This window comes from Falco biarmicus, chromosome 6 (assembly GCF_023638135.1).
Source record: "Falco biarmicus isolate bFalBia1 chromosome 6, bFalBia1.pri, whole genome shotgun sequence".
NCBI lineage: Eukaryota > Metazoa > Chordata > Aves > Falconiformes > Falconidae > Falco > Falco biarmicus.
Genome location: NC_079293.1, coordinates 74,379,625 through 74,400,195, shown reverse-complemented (window position 1 = coordinate 74,400,195; position 20,571 = coordinate 74,379,625). Strand labels below are relative to the sequence as shown.

General features: G+C 42.2%; 1 protein-coding gene across 19 annotated transcripts in view; it reads left to right on the top strand.

Annotated features, from left to right (window-relative positions):
* DTNB (dystrobrevin beta) overlaps positions 1-20,571 on the top strand; it is a 214,998-nt gene that overhangs the window by 30,282 nt on the left and 164,145 nt on the right. For 17 of the 19 annotated variants that reach the window (XR_008822463.1, XR_008822462.1, XM_056342517.1 and 14 more), the window contains 2 exons: positions 10,020-10,174; positions 17,878-17,983. Coding sequence is in view for 17 of the 19 variants with exons in the window: in XM_056342517.1 (XP_056198492.1) it covers positions 10,020-10,174; positions 17,878-17,983 (261 nt within the window). In the remaining 2 variants the exon portion in view is untranslated. The remainder of the gene's footprint in view (positions 1-10,019; positions 10,175-17,877; positions 17,984-20,571) is intronic. The other 2 variants (XM_056342515.1, XM_056342525.1) reach the window with 1 other exon arrangement.

Below are 20,571 nucleotides of genomic sequence, written 5' to 3'. Positions count from 1 at the left end.
AAATTAGTGTTAAATAAAGGGGGCAGGCATATATGACAGAGGATATTTAAGGCTACTTAAGTGTTTTTAACAAATTAATTACCTTTATAGATTATTCTAGATCAAATACTGGGGGGGGGGGGGGGGGGAAGATAAAGACTGCATGTCCTCAGTAAAAGATTACATTTTGGATTTAATGAGGATAAAATTTGTGGAGGTTCAGCAGTTCAGCACAGGCCTGGGACAGAAAAGGAGCATTATTTCTAGAACTAGCAAGACAATACTGAAACACATCAAGAAAATGGTGATGTGATCCTTTTAGTGGAAAAGGCAATTAACCACTGGAATTAAGTGTTATGGGAATCAGTAAACTTTTCATGTTTTCAGACAAAGGCCTGGGTATCATTCTGGTAGTTATATTAAGCCTCAAGTTACTGATTTAAAAGGTAGCTAGTAAGATGCTTTCACCTTAAGGACACCTCATTTAATAGTTCTGTTTAACAAGTGTGCTTAGCCTTAAAACTTAAAATTTGTGCATTTAATGTACTGTTCTCTCTGCCTTTTCATAATGTCTGCTTTTTAATATAGCATTTGAAACTTCCATTTTTTTTTCCTTATTCTGTTAGCACCTGTTTCCTTTGCCATGGTAACTTTTTTCTTTATAACAATTCCTAACTGGTGTTCATACACACTGGAAGAAAGGCTTTTGACTGCTTTTACTGAACAGTGCTGCTTCTTATAGCTTTGTTATATTCTGGTTTTAATACCTTTTATTTCTTGTATCTTAATAGCTGACCTTTAGTTTGCATTGTACTTCAATGTTTCCTCCAGTATCTGCTGTCTCTTTTTTTCTTGGTGCACTTCTCTTTAGATGTGAAGCACCATTTTCAAAGAGCATGTGACTTTGTATTTGATGTGTTTTGGCCAGTAGCACTTCTGTCTTTTTTTTTTTCTTTTTTTTTTTTAAATTCAGTGTTAAAATTCAGTTCCTCTCCTTGCTTTTTCAGTATGTCGCTCACACTGACTTCACACCATTTGATGTTTCTGGGCCAGTTCTCATGACAAAGCGCTAACTGCTGACCCACCTGTTTAAAACCTGGTTTTGGTGAGGGTGTGTTTTGTTGTCCTGTCAGGTATAATGTCTTGTGAGTCAACTGAGAAAGAAGAATTTCTTTATCCACAGCTGTAACAGTAATGCTGACTTGCCACTGTTTTGTATGGTCGTGGCACTTTCTTCACATACACCATGTGCTGTGGATACTCCTCTGTCCTCTCATGTGCTCGTTGTTGTCTCTGCTTAGTTAGAGAGAAAGTTAAAGATTGCAACCACCTCACTGTTACTCTCTTAAAATGCTCAGCATGCCACGTTCGAGGTTAGGACAGAGGCAGAGTCTTGGTACATAATTAAAAAAATTGTTCAGGAAAGGGGGATTTTGGCTAATTTGGAATTGAGATTTTAGGAGTATAGTAAATCTGTGCGGGAGGGAGAAGTTTTCTGTAAACCAGAATAGAAGTGGGCTGTTGACTTTTCAGACAAGCTCATAGGACAGTTTTCTGTGGAATGTGGGAGAAAATCTGAGATTCAGAATAGTAGAATCTTGTAAACCTTCTGAGGGGAGAGAATGGAGGAAGTGTGTCGTGATGTTAGTGGGGTAAGTTTGAGTATCACCACAAATCAAGTAATACAATAGCTGAACTATTAACTGTTGGTTACCTGTCTTTCTGAAAACTTTGGAAGGGACAAGGGAGTGGGAGGAAGAAAGTGTCCTGTGAAATACGGGAGGGGAGATGTGGGGAGCTGCAGGCCCATATACCTGACATGTCTTCTGGGAAAGCTGTTAGTAATTAAGAACAGAATTAGCTGATGCATAGATAAATGAGACTTTGTTTTGGGGGGAAATGGCTTTTGTGAAGGGATGCCTTATAAAACCACAGGAGTTTGTTAAAGGAGGCAAAAGAACCCCAAAAAGATGGACAAAGGAGTTCTGCAAATACAGACTCGGATTTCTGAAAGGCATTCAGGAAGGTCCCTTATCAAACACATTAAAGGCATTTAAAAGTTTGATGAAAGGAAGGAAAGGTTGGGGGTCTTTGCATGGCTAGAAGATTGGCTAAAAGGAACCAAAACAGCAATAAAGATGCTTTTTGTATATAGGGATTGGTGGATAGTGCTGTACCTAAGCTGTTTTTAACAGTCCTAAGAGGTCTGGAAAAAATACAGTGACAGGTAACAATTTGATACAAAGTAGATCAGTGTAGTAAAAGCTAAAATAGACTGAAGAGTTATAGTATCATCTGACAATGCTGAGGAATTGAAATAAAATGGTAGGTGGAATTTGATGTGAATATATGTAAAGTGGTGCATGCTGCAGGAGTGAACTGTCATCTTAATGTGATGCACAGAAAGGTGAGCTGAGAAAGCTGTTGCTCAGATGAGAGATCTTGGAGGTAAACTTCTATGAAGATGTTGATACTCCGTTTAGTAATGGCTCAAAAATATATGAAATGTTAGAGGGGAATGATGTGAAGAACAAAGTGGAGAGGTAAAGGCAACTGTATAAATCCATGGTTTCTTTGTGCTTTGAAGTGCTACTCCAAGTAACCCCCATCTGGTAGTCTGCTCTTTCCAGTTCCAATACATCTTTTCTGAGAATAACAACAGATTGGTGTTTCTTCTTTTCTGAGAATATCATCAAAGGTAGAGAAAGCCTTCTGTATGAAGAATCATAGAATGGTTTCAGTTGGAAAGACCTTTAAGATAGAGTCCAACCATTAACCCAGCACTGCCAAGCCCACCACTAAGCCATGGCCCCGAGCGCCACATCTTTAAGTCTTTTAAACACCCCCAGGGACAGTGACTCCCTCACCTCCTTTCGGTGAAGAAATGTTTCCCAGTCTCCAACCTAAACCTGCCCTGGTGCAACCTGAGGCCGTTTCCCCTTGTCCTGTCGCTTGTGACCTGGGAGCAGACACCGACCCCCCCTGGCTGCAGCCCCCTCCCAGGCAGCTGTAGGGAGCGATCGGGTCCCCCCTGAGCCCCCTCCTCTCCAGGCTGACCCCCCAGCCCCCCCATCAGACTGGTGCCCCAGCCCCCTGCCCAGCTCTGGACACGCTCCGGCCCCCCAAGCTCTCTCTGGGAGTGAGGGGCCAGAACGGACCCCAGGGCTCGAGGGGCGGCTGCACCGGTGCCCAGCGCAGGGGGACGGTCCCGGCCCTGCTGGCCATGCCATCCCTGACACAAGCCAGGATGCTGTTGGCCACCTTGGCCACCTGGGCACACTGCTGGCTCGTATTCAGCCAGCTGTTGACCAAATCCTGCCACTGTTTTGTGGGGAGAAGCCCTGTGTGATTGTTCTCAGGTGCTTTTGTGGTTTCAAATACATCAGTTACCTTGGATCTTCGCTGCTGCATGGACCTCCATCCCCTACCTCCCCCAAGACAGCAGACCAAATGACCTCGCTAGCACACTGTCCTTCAAACATGGACATGCTGCCCCCAGGCTTATCTCTAGCCAGCCTGGGTTTATCCCTTTCCCCCTTCAAATCTAGTTTATAGCTCTTTCCGTGAGCCCTGCTAACTCCTGTGCACAGATCCTTTTCCTCCTTTAAGACAGGTGTACCCTGTCTGTTGCCAGCAGGTCTGGTGTCATGTAGACTGACCCATGATCAAAAACTCCAAAATTCTGCTGAACAACTAGATAGAGCAGGATTCTTCAACCTGTAAAGAAAAATGGCGGTGAAAGAATAGAGGTTTATAAAACCATGAGCCATGTGTTAGTGGTGAATAGAAAACAGCTGTTCTGCCCCTTCCAATACAAGAACTCTAAAGGACTGTAACTGAAATTAGCCGACTGAAGCAACAAAAAGCAATACTACTTTAAACTTTAACAGAGGATGTTGTCGGTATCAAATATTTTAGCCACTCGATTACTCCTTGAACCAATTTCACTGAAGGCAAGTTCATCAGGAGCTGCTGAATGCAAAGATACTCTCAGCGAGTAGAGGAATATTATGGGGAACGTGCTTGCCTGAGCCATCTGCTGTTGGGATAAACAGACTGTTGATCTGATCTGCCTCAGCTGTTCTCATATTCTTTATTTCTTCTTCTGATTGTTATGAATATGCTGTCCTGTTTTTTTTTCCCCTTTTCTGTCTTTCCCACCTGTGTCTGATTACTGACCCATTTCATCACTGAAATTGTTTCCAGTTTTCTTGTTTCCCTGATTCCAGCCCTATTCCTGCACTGCCTCTGCCCTAAGCAGGCTGTCAGCTCTGACTCGGCTGGAACGCAAGGCTTTCTGGAAATCATGGAAGTTGTAAATTGGTTTTTTCCTCATCTCATAATTTATATGAATGATAGTAACTTGGTCTCTGTACTTGCATATGTATGGGCTTTTTTAAATTCTGAAAATATGAACAAATGGAGTGTTTTCCAGTCCATACAGTGTCTGGCAACACGTATGACATGGGAGTTGTTCAATGTTACCACTTTGCTGTCTCCGGAAAAGATTATTTCCTCTAACACCTTACTCCTTGCAAAGGAGTTCCTTTATATGGTGTGCAAGGTAGGAGTTGTAAACCCAGCTTACTGCTATAAACTTTGTGATTTTTGTTGTGGCCTTCTAAGCCCAAGAAATGCCATTTAAAAAAATGTCAGATTTTGTGGATTCTGCTGACTTTATTTTGGCATTCAAGTAGATTCATTGTGAAGTAATTAGTGCTTCCTTCCATGTCATTTCTGCAAGTAAATTGCAAACAGAACTTCAAGTAAATCAAGACTCCATCCTGCTCGTTTTAAGGGCTGGCTGACTTCTCTAGTGACTGGCTCTACCTGTGTGGTACTTCATGGCTCCCTTGCCTCACTAGCGCCTTTTTTCCTCTCACCATCTGGCTCTGATAAGCTTTCAGTGCTTACTGAAGTTCACCCTAAAAATTCATACAATAATGTATGCTAATTACTAGGTTTTACATAACAAAGTTCCTGAAAGTTAATCTGCTGTAGTTGAATTAGCCTGATTGCAGGGTTTTGATTTTGGGGAGAGGGTATTTTGGTTTTTTGGAGGAGTGGGGGTGAAAGAGGAGTTACTTGTTTTGGTCCTAATTAGTGAACCAAAGTAGTAGTAGTAGTAATAGTATGTGGCTTGTTGTAGCTCATCTATTCAAAATTAACAAGCTCAGTGCATGATTTTATACAAGCTTTCTTACATATCATTAACTTATAACAAATGTCAGGAGTTGCCACAACATCTGCTGATCTGATAGAGGTAAAGCAGCTGCAGGGCTGTGTCCACAGTCTGCCAGTGGTGAGGGTAGGTGTGCATTCCCGGTAGGAACATGCATATGCAGCCACACAGGTTAACACAGGCAGAAAATAACCATGTGAACACAAACAGTACCAATGACCTGGTTCTGTTACCCCCCCCCCACCCCCCAGCTTTGCCTGATAAGGATGAAAGCCTGTTGGTGGTATAAATATGTATCTATATGCATATGCCTGTACAGTATGGATCCCTCCAGTGACTGGTCTTAGATGCTCATCTATCTGGTAGCTGTTCCTTGGAGCTTCTTGGATCCTCTGGTCTCTCAAGTATCTGTCCCAGACTTACAAGCTCTCTGATATCTAGCTCTGAAACTCTAATCACTGAATTTTCCTCTAAAAGCATCTTCGTAATCTCCTTGTAGGTGTTTGGGTGGTGTTACTAGGTCTTCTCAGTGTCTTATCTACTCCAGGCTGAGCAATTGCTGTTTCCTCAGCCTGTCTTCATGGAGTAAGTGCTCCAGCATGCTGGTCAGCCTTGTAGCCCTCTGCAGAGCTCACTTTAGTTTGTCTTCCATAGTCTGTGTCTTTCATACTCTCAACAATTCTCTAATTCTAGGGGGGTCCCAAGACTGGATGCAGTACCTAGAAGAGGTCTAAAAAGTGTTGAGCCGAGGGGGATAATCGCTTTGCTCTACTAGCTGAGCTCGTGTTCATACAGCCCAAGATGGTGTTGTCTGTCTTTGCTGCCAGAGCGTGCAGCTGGCACTTGTTCAGCTTGTGACCTCAAAATCCACAAGGACTTTTCCACCAGAGCTTCTCCCCCGCCAGGATTGCTGCCAGTGTCTTCCTTCTCACGGGCAGGACATTTGTCCTTTTTGAATTTCATACTGTTCCTGCCGGCCCATTCCTCCAGCTGGTCTAGGTCCTACTGGATGGCAGCACTTGTCCTAAAGGCTGTCTCACCTGGTCCTCCCAGTTTGGCGTCATCTGCAAACTTGGCAAGAGTGCAGCCTGGCACCTCTCCCAGATCATTGATGGACATGTTGATCAGGACATGTCCCAGCACAGATTCCGGTATTAGTCCACTTGTTATTGGCCTTCATGTAGAGTTTGACCCACTATCCACTACCCTGCAAGCCTGATCATCCAACCGGCTCTGGTTGGATACTGGAATGTGGTGGGCAAATAAAAAGTAAAAAGCCTTGCTCGAGTTGAGGTGAATGATACCTCCAAATTCAGTCATTTTATCACAGAAGACAACCGAGCTGGTCAGGCGTGATTTGGCCTCGGTAGATCCATACTGATGGGTCCCAGTCACCTTGTCCTTATGCAGGAATGTGCACCAAGAAGGTTTGCTCCATGATTTTCCTAGGAACTGAAGTGGGGCTGACTGACATGTGTTTCTTTGGATTGTCCTTTTGACCTGAATACATACTTGGGATTAATGTCAAAAAAACCCTGCACACACACAACAAAAGCGAGAGTCAAACCAATTCACCTCTCAATTTTATTTTCTTGGCTTTTACTGATATTAAAGCTAGTATTTAACAAATATTTTATGAATTTGTATGATGAAAAATTGACAACTTCATAGGAATTGTGAGACATGAGACATGCAGGATACCAGGATAATAAGGATGCCAGGTTTTTGTTGTTTTGTTTTTAACTTCATTGGAGAAACGGTAGAGCCTTCAGCTTAAACTGCACAAAGCATCAGGCGAATGTCTTGATTGGAGAATGCAGTCAATTTTGGCAGTTATAAGCAACTGCAAAGAGCCTTTTGAGGGAGTTGTTGAACAGGTTTAATAGATATTATGAGCTCTGTTCTTAATGTAAAAGTTCTACTGCAAGCATTTGAAAAAAAGGAAATAGTGAGTTGCACAAGTACCATTTTTCTATTGGCATTTCGGGGACTGAGCAGCGGGTTTTGTAGTTCTAAATTTTTTTATTCTCTCTAGTTGGAAAGAAAAAGTTTATAGCATAGTAGCGTTGAGCTGAAATGTTATGAGAAGTGAAGTATAATACCTTGTCATCAGGAAATTGTTGGCACTCACATACTGTGACCCTGAGGTGAGCTCTTGGGAAATTACACTGTTAGCCTCTGCTTTGCTTGAGGTTTTCTATTTGAGGTTAATTTGCTGCCCTTGAAAAGGGTAGATGACTGTATAATTATGTCCTACTAATCTTTCCTTTCCAATTTCACTGGTAATTTCCCATGTGGAAGTTCCCCACTAAGTGAGTTGAGCTTTGACTATAAACCCACTTTTCTATGACTGCAAGATATAGGTTAGTGGAGTTTGGTGGGTTTTTTTGTTGGTGTGTTTGGTTTTTTTTTTTTTAATTTACCCTTGATATATCATCTTCATTTTATCTCATTTTCAATTTATTTCCATAGCTTTAATTACTTTCTCTTTTAAAATCATTTAAATCTGGTGAACTGTTCAGTTCAGATTAATATGCCCAGAAGATTTCCGTCCTTTTTTAAATACAAGTGCTGTTATATTCCAGTCATGTTCTACTAGTCCCACCTTGACAGATCTATTACTAGACTTTCAGGTTTTGTGCCATGTGCCAGTTCTGGAGTGATTCTGATCTAGAATGGATTAGGATTCTGGAAGTTTGGCGCTCTAATTAGTTTTAGTTGTTCCCATAGTTTTCATTTGTGTGCATTTTGATTCTGACTTTTCTTTCACATTTAATTTTCAGATTAAATATAATTTTTCTGCTTGTCGTAATTTTCTGAAATACATCATTCCCCCAACCCCCCATTTCTCTTTTTGTTTTTTTTCTTTTTTGTTGTTTTCTCTTTTCCACCATTTCTCCTAATATGGCTTATAAGATTATTCAACAAGAGTTTCAGAGCTTCAAGCTTGTCTGTTCAGCCAGTGATGGCTTTATTACCCTTAACTCGGATATCGTCGGCTTCTTCATAAGCTCGTTCATTCAGGAGGCTGGTATAATTTCTCCAGTTTACTAGAAATATGCCTTTCTGAAATAGTCTTATTTTAACGGTCGTAGTTTTGATCACTTAAGGTTATTTTCTGTCAACATATCCTTTTTGATGTTTAATTGCTGATGGTGTCTTAAACAACCTAATAGATGATTCTGTGTTAGTGAAGAATTCTGGTCTCTGTCACATCTTGGAAAATTTTAGGTCTTACTAACATTAGTGCTCTTATTAGAGAAATCTTCCTTTATAGAGTAATCTGACCCTGCAAGTATATCAGAGACCTAGTTTTGCTGTTCGAGAGATTTGTTTTTTCCAAAGAGGTTTTTGATCTCAGGACAGTTCTGCTTTTTCTGTGTGCAGCTGTCCCTAATATTTTATATGACATCATTTTCTTATAATGCTATCTACACATCTCTCCTATATTTTTACCTTTTCTGAGACTTGAGAGCTGGGAGCATTGGGTTGGTCATGTGGAACGGCTGGAGGAGTTGAGCTTCGTGCAGTAAGGGGGTAGAGGGACTCCAGAGCAGGAGGCTCAGGAGACATCCTTCCTGGCACAGAGCTGCTGGAGCGGGGCCAGAGGAGGCCAGGGAGATGCTCAGGGGCTGGAGCAGCTCTGCTGTGGGAGAGCTGGGGTGGCTCAGCCTGGGGAGGAGAAGGCTGCGGGGAGACCTTAGAGCACCTGCCAGTGCCTAAAGGGGCCGGCAAGAAAGCTGGGGAGGGGCTTTGGGCAAGGGCAGGTGGCGATGGCACACGGGGGAATGGCTTTACCTGAGAGAGGGGAGATGGAGATGAGAGATGAGGCAGAAATTCTTCCCTGTGAGGGCGGCGAGGCGCTGGCCCAGGCTGCCCAGAGCAGCTGTGGGTGCCCCATCCCTGGCAGTGCTCAAGGCCAGGCTGGACGGGGCTGGGGGCAGCCTGGGCTGGGGGGAGGGGGCCCTGCCCATGGCGGGGGAGTGGTGGGACTTAATGGGTCCTTAATGTCCATTCCCACTTTAAAACATTCTGTGATATCATCCACGTACCCACAGCTGGGTATTTTACATTGGGAGTGAAAATCCATGCAAAACTACCCTCTTCCCTGCCACTGCCTGGGACCACCCTCCCTCCCTTTCCTTTTCCGTAGATACTCAAGATTGCTGAACATCTTGCTTGATCTTCTTTTTGGTTTTGGAAACATCTTTAGCCCCACGTAGCTAAATAAAAAGCATACCTCATCTCATTGCAAGTGAAAGTTCCTTTTCTAGCTCTTCAGTGTACACAGAATCTCTAATAAAAAATTAGATCAGATTTCTTCTTCCCCATCCACTCAGCTGCACGGCTGGTGAGTTTTAGCCTTGGTGGAGGGCGTTGCACCCCAGTTTCTGACTGCTCTCTTCTAATGTTGTGTTATTTAAATTTAACATGCCATTGACGTGCACCAGATTTACCAGGAGTTTTGCCAGTTTTGACTTTGTGATTCTTACAACTTTTTTAATTCTAGGAGATTTCTCAGAGGATTTTATGTAGGTTTATTTTGAAGGCATAAACTTGAAGATGTAATGTTCTCTAAGTTTTATAATGACTCTTAGCTTCTGCTTTCTTGCTGTTACAGTTAATGCACTGGCAGAATCTTTTTTCAAGACTGGATGAGATGGGATAGAGGAAACAGGAAGATTTATATTGTGGCATGTTCAAATATATTCATTTATAAATTATATCTTGATAGCAAGTGGTAAGAAATTGTCAGAATAAAACAAAAAACTTTCTTGCAGTTGAAATGGATTGAAATAATATTTTTTCTGTAGTAAGCATGTATTTACTGTAGGGTTTTTATTATATTTTCTTACAGATATTTTCTCTCAAATATCAGATTCAAATGGACTTATGATATTTACAAAGTTTGATCAGTTTTTGAAAGAAGTTCTAAAACTTCCAACAGCTGTGTTTGAGGGGCCTTCTTTTGGATACACAGAGCATTCTGTACGGACCTGTTTCCCACAACAAGTAAGAGTTAAACAAAACAGGAATTTTCTGTTGCTTGTTAATCTAGTGCTTTCTTCTGAAGTCCACTGGCTGTGGTGGTTGTAGTTTGTGTGGAGTTTGGAGGGGAGGGGGTTTGGTAATATACACTGTATAACCTAAGCAGTCTTAAGACAGTCTAAATAATTTAAAATAGCATGTCTAGGTTTTAGGCGGCTAAAGGATTTTGCGCAGTTTTAGTTTGTTTGCCTCCTTGAAGGGACACTTCAGTTCCCCATCAGAAGAACAGCAAGGATGACCTATTTATTTTCTAAAACATGAAACACAGTGGTTTTACTGTTTTCCCTTGATTATTTTTTTTAAAGTGCTCTCATGTGTTAAAAATATTAGTTTCAGCAGACCACTTGCTAGTTTGTTGGGGCTGTATAAAATACATTGTGTACACATAGTTTATTTTTAAAGCAGTTTCACTGTTGTGCTTATTGATATAGCGTGGGTTTTTTCCAAAATATTTCCATTACATGTAATGTTTGGATTAGATGTTGTCATAATAATCTTAAAAGATCTTTTTATTTCTTTGTCATTTTACTTGTAATTTAATTGTTCCAAGAATTTGTTTCTAATTTGAGATAATGTAAATCGTGTAAATAATCCTTAAATCAATTTTAAACATGAACCTAGATAATCTTAGGCCTAAAAGTAAATGTTTAGGTCCTGGTCATGATTATGTTCCAGAAGATCTGTTTCTGAAGTATTTAGATTTAGAATTTATAGTCTCTTTTGCTAAACTGTAGTTAATTAGCAATTAGTGTATTTGAAACAACAACACAGTAGGAAACAGCCTTTGATTTAGGAAACAGTGAGGGCTCCAGCTCATCTGTGAGTTAGAGGACAGAGTTTTATTTTACTAATAGTGTAATAAATATTTTGCTCTGTTTCCGTACTGGCTGAGGTGTTTCTGGGCCATACATGCTCCCACAGACGTGCCACCCTTTCTGGTATGTCAGTGCAAGCCATCTACACACATAGGGAAACTGATCCGACCAAACCAAGTTTCATGTCAGTGGCGGAGCTGCTGGGTATAAAACCTCAACCTCACGATGGAGCTACAGAAGTCAGACTAATTGGATTCTAAGCTCTACATGCTCTTTCCATTGTCTGCAAAGGGAACAGGGATGGGGTTTTCATTTTCTTCGGAAGCCTATGCTCTGGAAGTGACAGTTTCTCTCTTAATCATAAAGAGATGCTAGTGTAGCCAGCTAGACTTTGACAGTTGGCTGAGATTTCTAAGGTACCTCATGCAAATCTTACCATGGTAGCCAAGTGAGGTATATTGACTACCCTTGAACGTGAGCCAGCAGTGTGCCCAGGTTGCCAAAGAAGGCCAGTGGCATTCTGGCTTGTCAGCGACATCGTGGCCAGCAGGGCTGAGCACCGGTGTGGCCGCCCCTTGAGCCCTGGGGTCCGTTCTCGCCCCTCACTCCCAGACAGAGCTTGTGGGGCCAGAGCGTGTCCAGAGCCGGGCTGGGGCAGGGGCTGGGGCACCAGTCTGATGGGGGGGGCTGGGGGGTCAGCCTGGAGAGGAGGGGGCTCAGGGGGGACCCGATCGCTCCCTACAGCTGCCTGGGAGGGGGCTGCAGCCAGGGGGGTCAGTGTCTGCTCCCAGGTCACAAGTGACAGGACAAGGGGGAGCGGCCTCAGGTTGCACCAGGGCAGGTTTAGGTTGGAGACTGGGAAACATTTCTTCACCGAAAGGGTGTCCAGCACTGGGACAGGCTGCCCAGGGAGGGGGGGGAGGCACCGTCCCTGGGGGTGTTTAAAAGACTTAAAGATGTGGCGCTCGGGGCCGTGGGTTAGTGGTGGGCTTGGCAGTGCTGGGTTAACGGTTGGACTCAATGATTTTAAAGGTCTCTTCCAACCTAAATGATTCTGTGATTTGCGTGTGGCTTGCCTGCAGCATGTCTTAGCACTCTTTGACTGGCTCCCATGAACAATAAAGCTAATTCTTCATATTGATTCACTTTTAGAAATTCCTTTGCTCCAATTTTATTCAGCAAAACAAAATCCCTAGTGTAAGGCCAGGTTTGCAGACAGTGGTAATGTTTTTTTTAATTAATCCAGATATATGCTGTACCCTATGACAGTTCTTTCATTTATTTGGAACATTGAAACAAACAGGTCCTGGGAAGTAGATGGATAATCTGTCTTAGATTTAATTCCATTTTCTTAGGCCTCCCGGATCTGAAAATAAGCTTCCCAGAGGTACTTGTGTGATATTCTCCTTTTACAGCCTATCATTTTGTAAAAATTCTTTCCAGATGGCATTGGTAAAGCTGTGGGGTTTCAGACTTCGGCATTTACATGACTGATGTATAAGCTACATTTACACGGGTTAGCTGAGCAGTGCCTTGAGCTGTTCTGTGGTCCTAAGGCCCACTGGAACGGTCTGACCACATCTATGCTATTAAACTCTCTTATTCCCTCAAGCAGGGTGGTTAGATGGAAACTGTTTATTAAAAATGATTCCTAGCTGATACTAACAGCTGATCTGAATGCTGGAATCATTTGGGAGACTGAGTGGTTAAACCAGGCACAGGTTTAATAAAATAAAAGCATGCATGATTGATGTCTAGCGCCAGGGACGTTCCCTAGTGTTTAAGTAAAACTACCATGAGACAAATCCTTCCTGGCCAGCTGTGGTTCCTGGCTACCCATGGAGATCATGGTTCTGGGAGCCACTTCTTTCAGGTGCCAAAGGCCAATAATTTACTGCTCTCTGAGTGGTGAAAGGGCAGATGGGCAAAAAAAGTGTCAGTAATTGTATACACTCTACAACTCTCTTTCATTTCTTGGGTCACAGATGGAATAATTCAAACTTGTTGCCCACACAAAATGGAGTTTATTGGGATGCTTTTGGCAAGCACTGTGTTCTTTGTGATGGCTTCCAGATGTATGAAGAGCTTCCAGTAATAGTTTAGTATTCTAGGTCAAGTGGGGGCTTCCGCAGATGTAAGATGTCATGTCATAATTTTCTTAAGACTTTGTTCACTTGGCTACAGCCAGTCTGTCAGAGATGTTGTATCACCATGACATTCCCTGCCTTAGTAGGAAACTTTCTGTATTGATGGCACAGCCTGTCCTGTCGCTGCAGAGGCATGTCCACTTCATCTCTCATTTACAGAACAGTTTAATTGCAGTGTTTCTCCTGAGCTGTGGCGTTCACTTCAGTGACTTGGGAGCCAGGAGCTTGGCTTCGGTACAGTCAAACTGCTGGTTATTCTGTTGAAGCTCAGTAGCACGAGTGATGGAGTCAGGCATAGACAGGCACTGTGCATGCCTTACGTGAAAGCTTTGCTAAAGCGTTGGTTGGCTTGGGCTTCATGGATGATGTGGCTGACAGCTGAACTGTCTGCACGCACTTAATGGTGTCAGAAGGATGGTCAGGACATACAGTCTTATTAATGCGAGTAGTAAGGAGTTATTTATTAAGGACAGGATGGTCTTCTGTATAAAGGATGACATAGGCATACTCTGATAGAGTTGCAGTTTGAACACAAGACAGGTACAGGTGGGGCCTAATAGGCAGCTGCTTAGCTCAGTATAACCTGTTTTGATCACTGCAGAGTTAAAAACGCGTATCTTTGTGTTGGCTCAGAGGACGTGGTTTTGCGCCAGTATTTTGTGGGGAGATACATGCATTAACATCTTGTTGGAACAAGCATGTTGGCAGTGTAACAGTAAAACTGGCTGGTTTTGCTATTGAAGCAAGCCTATGGTATTTTTTTAAATATAAGAATACCATGCCCATGCACCCACCTGCAAGATCTGAGACTACAGAGCTATTAAGACAAGTAGGTATGTTAACAGCAATGGTAAAAACAATTATTAAGATGGGATAGAGAGTAAGCAGGTGATTACAGAGAGTATCTGTGCAGAAATGCATTTGTTCTCCTGGGGAGCATTTGACCCTTGTGACTGGTTGTGCCTTCACATTTACTAATTTTCAGTTTATATTCTTGGAGGTTGGAACCTTGCTGGCAGATTATTTGACTGTTGCTGCATCACAAATTGTGGCTTTTGAGTGATGTTTTTGTGGTTACTCCATGGTTGGGTTCTGAAGCCAGTAGGAAACACTAGACCAGCTACAAGAAAGGGCTTTATCTAGGCTACTTCTCTGACACATTCATAATTTCCAGGAGATGACTGCTGTTTGCTTTCCTGTCAACTCAGCCATTTCCGAGAATGCCTATACCCAGACAGACAAGATCAAGCAGTGATAAAGCTGCGTGATTCTTTTTGGTCAATAGGTCGCAAAATATTCTACCTGTAGCTGTGAAAAAACCCAGACCCCTGTGTCCCTACTGCCTCTTGTGAATTACGTGGAAGTTACATCACTCCATACACAGGTTTTGACAACTCATAAGGTTCTCGTTGCTTAAAGGAAACCATTTTTTTTTTTTCTTTGAGGAACATCCTTGTCTATAGCAGAAAGAAACTCTCCAGCTAGGTTTAGATGGTTCTGCCACTGTGCTTATCACATATCACTGTCTAATTGTAGAGTCATAGAATCGTAGAATGGTTTGGGTTGGAAGGGACCTCTGAAGATCATTTAGTCCAACCCACTTGTGGTGGGCAGGGACATCTTTTACTAGATCAAGCCTCTCAAAGACCCATTCAACCTGACTGTGAACACTTCCAGGAATGGGGCATCCACAATGTCTCTGTGCAGACTGTGCCAGTGTCTCATCACCCTCGTTAAAAAAAAATTTCTTCCTTGTGTCTAGTCTAAACTTACCCTCTTCCAGTTGAAAACCATTGCCCTTTGTCCTGTCACTACAGGCCCTGGTACGAAGTCTTTCTCTGTCTTTCTTGTAAGCCCCCTTTATATATTGAAAGGCTGCAATAAGATCTCCCTGGAGCCTTCTCTTCTCCAGGCTGAACCCCAGCCTTCTCCATAAGAAAAGCCTATTTCAGCCCTCTGACAATTTTTGTGGCCCTCTTCTGGACCTGCTCCAACAGGTCCATGTCTGTCTTGTGCCGTGGGCCCCAGAGCTGGACATTTTACTCCAGGTGGAATCTCAGGAGAGTAGAGGGGGAGAATCCCCTCCCTCGATATGTTGGCCTCGCTGCTTTTGATGCAGCCCAGGGTGCAGTTGGCTTTCTGGGCTGTGAGTGTGCATTGCTGGCTTGTGTCCAATTTTTCATCCACCAGTACCTGCAAGTTGTCCTCGGCAGGGCTGCTCTCCATCCTTTCGTCCTTCAGCCTGTATTGATATTGGGGATTGCTCTGACCCAGGTGCACCTGATGTTGTTGAACTTTATGAGGTTCACGCTAGCCCACACCTTGAGCCTGCCAAGGTCCCTCTGGATGGCATCCCTCCCCTCCAGTGAATCAACTGCACCACTGGGCTTGTTATAATCTGCAAACTTGCTGAGGGTGCACACAATCCCTCTATGTCATTGGTGAAGATATTAAATAGTATTGGTCCCAGTACAGACCCTTGAGGGACACTGCTCGTTACTGGTTTCAACTTGGACATTGAGCCATTTAGCATAACTCCTTAGATGCGACCAGCCAGCCAATTCCTCATCTGAGTCCATCCATCAAACCCCTATCTCTCCAATTTAGTGGCCAGAACATTGTCATAGACCATCTCAAAGGCCTTACAGAAGTCCAGGTACATGCCATCTGTAGCTCCTCTCTTGTCCACCGATGGTCGCATCATAGAAGGCCACTAGATTAGTTAGGCGGGAGTTGCACTTCATGAAGCTGTGCTGGCTGTCTCAAATCACCTCCCTGTCTTCTGTATGCTTCAATGTGTTTTCCAGGAGGATCTGCCCCATGATCCTAACAGGCATGGAGGTGAGGCTGGCTGGTAGTTCCTAGTGTCCTCCTTTCTACCCTTTTAAAAAACTGCCATGATGTCTAATGGATCCTGAGTCTTGTCTCCAGAAAACTTGTCTGTCTGTGAGCAGTACTTATTTGGACTAACCTTCACATTCTTGGATGTGAAACAGTATGAGAGATGAGAGCCAAGGCAAGATGGGGAACCTTAGAGGCATTTTTATGAAGTCGTACAGTAACTATACAAGCAACTAGGTAATTATGTTAAGATTTGAAACACAAAATCTGCGCATCAATTACAGATGCTGCTGCCATTTAATATCATTAGCACAACGGTTCCTGTTACACAAGCAGCCCTTTCTGATCTCAGATATCACACACCACCCTCGGTTAATTCCCAGTTAATAACTGTGGTTCTCCTTCTAGCAGAAGGCCTTGTTTGGCATATTTACAGCGTTTCATGGCCTTATAAAACGTGTATTTGTTAAAAAGAAATTTGATTTCTTCACCCAGGAGGAGGAGAAGGCAGGTTGACCAAGTGTAGCTATTAATAGCCTGAAGGATGACTTGGCCTTGAGGAGGAGGGAGGGCTGGGATTGCCAGGCAGGATCCAGGCGTGCGTTCTTGTCCAGGTAGTGAGTGCGTCTGGTGTTGTGTCTGGCAAAGGGAATTCTTGGACTCTCTTGTAGCAGCAGTTAACTGTTCAGGAAAAGCTTTTAATTTATTAAGCAGAGAGACTGGAACAAGGACACCTTATAAAAGTTGGAAGAAGTAAGATTAAATATTTCTTAGAATTTTCCTTAATGGTAACTGCGATAGATAATAATTCTAAATTATCTTTCCAGGATAGTTAGTTGCAGAGGTATTAGGTGCCTGTAATCATGAAAATATTGATGTTTAAATATAAACCTTCTCATTAATTAGAACAAAACAAACTCCAAACAAAAAACACCTTAATTTGTGGCATGCTAGTTGCAAGTGAAAGCTACAATTAGTTTCACAGCTGCTGGAAAACCAGACTGGCTTTTCCTCTAGCTCTGCTTACCCTCCCTGTTGTGGATGCTTTTTAGCCTAACACTGCCATATGCCAAGGTGAGAAAAAAGTGCCATCAGACCAGCTGGTCTTCTGCCTACGAGAAGTTCTTAAGCATCCAGCTTATTGTATGCAAAAGCCAACCTAGTCTTTCTTTGTATCCATAATATGCGTAGCTGTTTTTCTTACCGGTTGTCTCCATCTGTTTGTATTTGCAGCACATATTTTCTCTTGCTCACTTGAATTTGAAACCTCAGAAAATACTACTCTTAACATGCCTGACTTCCTTCTAATGATTTCATTTCAGTTTTGTTTTTCATACAATCGTTTAGGTTGGAAAAGACCTGTTAATTGACAGTTGTGTAAAACCTTAGCCTGGTTCTCCCCATGCCTCTTTTTCTTTTTATTTTACCTTTTTAATGAGTCATTTACTGTATGGATCATGTATGAATGTTAGCGGTAATTACGTATGTCTACTTTTTTCATTGCTGTCTGTATGTTTGAAATGCTGTTTTCTACATTGTTAAATGACCTCCACTCACATTTGTTGTATTCCTCTTCAAAATAAGAACCTTTCACTGTGACTCAGGAACCAATCCTGACTGACTAGTCCTCCGTTCCTTGGGGTTTTCTGTTCATCTGTTTATCGTTTATTTTTGTATGATTATATCGTGTCTATACTAATAACTTCATTGTGGTGTTACTATTTGTCTAATACAGATTGAAACTCCATGAGCAAAGTAGTTGTGTCCTGTTAGAAGTTGAATCATAGATTTTAAGGCTGAAGTAGATTTTGGTATATAGAATTGACATTTTTCTTATTAAGTTCTATTTGTCTTTTCTTTGCAGAAAAAGATCATGCTAAACATGTTTTTAGACACGTTGATGGCTGATCCACCTCCTCAGTGCCTTGTGTGGCTGCCTCTCATGCACAGACTTGCCCATGTTGAAAATGGTAAATGGAATATTTTCTTGTTTGAAACATCTGGTTGGAGCAAGGTTTCTGTTCCACATATGTAAATATGCTGTTCTTTCTCACGTAATGAAGCGCTTAATGCCTTCATCGTTCCACTGTAACGGAGTTAATCTCAGAGCATTTAAGCCCAGACTTTTGTTGCAGTGAAAGTGTTCTGTGCTTCTGGGATGAAGATGTTCTTTTTGAAATCATCAGCAACAATGCAAAACAAGATCAGTTTTAGAGTTCTAGTACCACTAGTAGTGGAAGATGGAAAAAAAACCCCACAACACAGCAGAAAAACTATATTCTCTATATGTTCTTGTTTGTTCTGGAGCTTTTAAAAAAAACTTCACTTGAACCATTCTTTAACATATGCTTTCAAGTGCTATCTCCCAAAGATTTTGGTACCCGCTCAAATGCCTGCCTTGAATAGTATTTGAGCACGATTCACTTCAGTGCTCACTGTGGGAGGTAAATGCTGAGCTCCTCTCACTTCCAGACCTCTTCTTAGCTAAAATTTCCTGTGTTTACTGCCTATGGAAAGTATTTAAGGAGCAATAAAGGATGGAAAACTGAAGTTTAACAGTGAGAAAGTGTGATGAAAGAATCATCTGGCTGAGAGGGCTTTATGGAGTTCAGGGAAGCAAAAAGGTTTCCTGCAGAAGGTTGTGCAATTGTATTGAAACTATTGCTGTGTTTAGTGGCCAAAAAGGTGGTGTGTTTAACTTCTTGTACAGTTGTACGCAGTATATGCGTATGATGTTTTGTATGTGAATTCTAGAAAAAACCCCACTTTTTTCCTTCACCCCTAAACTAAACTTCATCTTTTGTTTCCTTCCCCACAGAGTAAAGTCATGTTATCACCCTTCAAAAGCCCTGCCCTACTAGCTGTTATCTTTTCTTCTGCTTAATGCCTTTCTAGTCATTTCAGAGGTCACTTCCATCCTCAGCTGTTCAGTGCTTTTTGTGATTCTAGGTATGATTGAAATGAAAATCCCACTATATCATTCCCTGAAGTTCTTCTCTTCCACCATGAGCCTGTAAACAATGTCTACTTGATAAAAATGGACTCAGTCCATAAAGATCCATCCTTTGTGTCTTTACTATCTTGAACGCTTTTCCCCGTAGTATCTGTTTAGTAGTGGTCTTGTTCTGGAGTTAGTTAATATCCCCTGCAAGTTAGTTTTCTCTGGATTGCACCTTGTCAGTGTGGTACTTTTCTTTCCTAACCTTTCCCCACAGCCAGATGCTTGTCATCTTCACAGCTTGTAGGTATTCTCATTAATTACTGTGACAATCACTGCTGAGTTACTGCAGAGCCACTTGAACACCTCAGATGGCACCTTTAAAAAAAAAAAATCCTGCAGTTTCCTTGGTTGTCTTCAACGCTGATACAAGCAAGAGGCAATTAAGCTCTGAACCGAACTTGTTTTATTGACAAAATAGCATTTAGAGGTAAAAAATCACATCTCTTTTCTCTCAAGGCGTCAGATAAACCCCATGGATTGCATGTATTGATCTAAACAAATAGCTTGGCATGTTATTTCTCTATTTGCATGATAATAGGCAGCATAATCACAATATGCTTTTGTGCAGGCATTCTAATCTGGTTTGTTACGCTTTTGTAGAAAGAGGGTTCTTGGTAAATGCAAGTGGAAGGAGTCTTCAGGCTGTTTTCTCCCTCTCATATATAGCAAAGGGATAATATAGGAAAGAATGTCTAGCTTTTAAACTTGTCACTGCTGTTATCTTAAGCTTATATTAACATTTGTAGAAATACTTTGCTAGCTTGTAGACTCTCTAGGGTAAGGATTGTATCTTGCCTGATACACAACACTTAAAAAAACCCAACAAATATGTGCAGTAGGGAGAAAGCAGTTCCTGTTTAGGAGTTCCCAATTAAAAAGTGTTCCATAACTTCTTTTTTTTTAAACTGTGTCAAGTAATTCTTTGGTCAGGTATTATAACTCAAGCTTTGACCACCTTCTGTGACAAATCTTTAACTTTCCCAAAAAGATCAAAATAACTTCAGTAATTTCTGAATGGGATTGAGAATTTCTGACTTTCCTAAAATAACAAAAATTTTATTTAGCAGCTGCTGAGCAGCCTCAGCTGGGATAAATCTTTTACTTTTCACAAGGGAAGACAGAGGCTCACAGTGGAGTTAATTTTTGGCTTCCCTTTGAAAAAACAGGAAAGAAAATTAAAAAAAGCTTAAAAATCTACAGAACTCTGGTAATGCCATTTTTCTTTTTGGCTTTTTCACATTTCTTGAAAGGAGGAAGTGGTTTCCTAGGAGGATGCGCCAGTCATGCTGGTGTTTTGACAGGGATTCTGACGTGCACAGACCATCTTTAAACTCCCCTCTAACAACATGATTCCCCTCACGGGAGGTCGAGTGGAGGCTGGTTGAGGCCAGGCTCTGTCGTTGCAGAGCTCTGGCACCTCTCGGTGCTCTGTGTCCCATCTCCAGCACCTTTCCCTTTCTTCCCCTTCTCCCTTCCAGATGGGCAGGTCAGTGGCTGAGCAGTGTTTTCAGTGTCTGGGTGGGTTGCGTTGCCATTTCTCTGCCTTTCCTGAAGCAG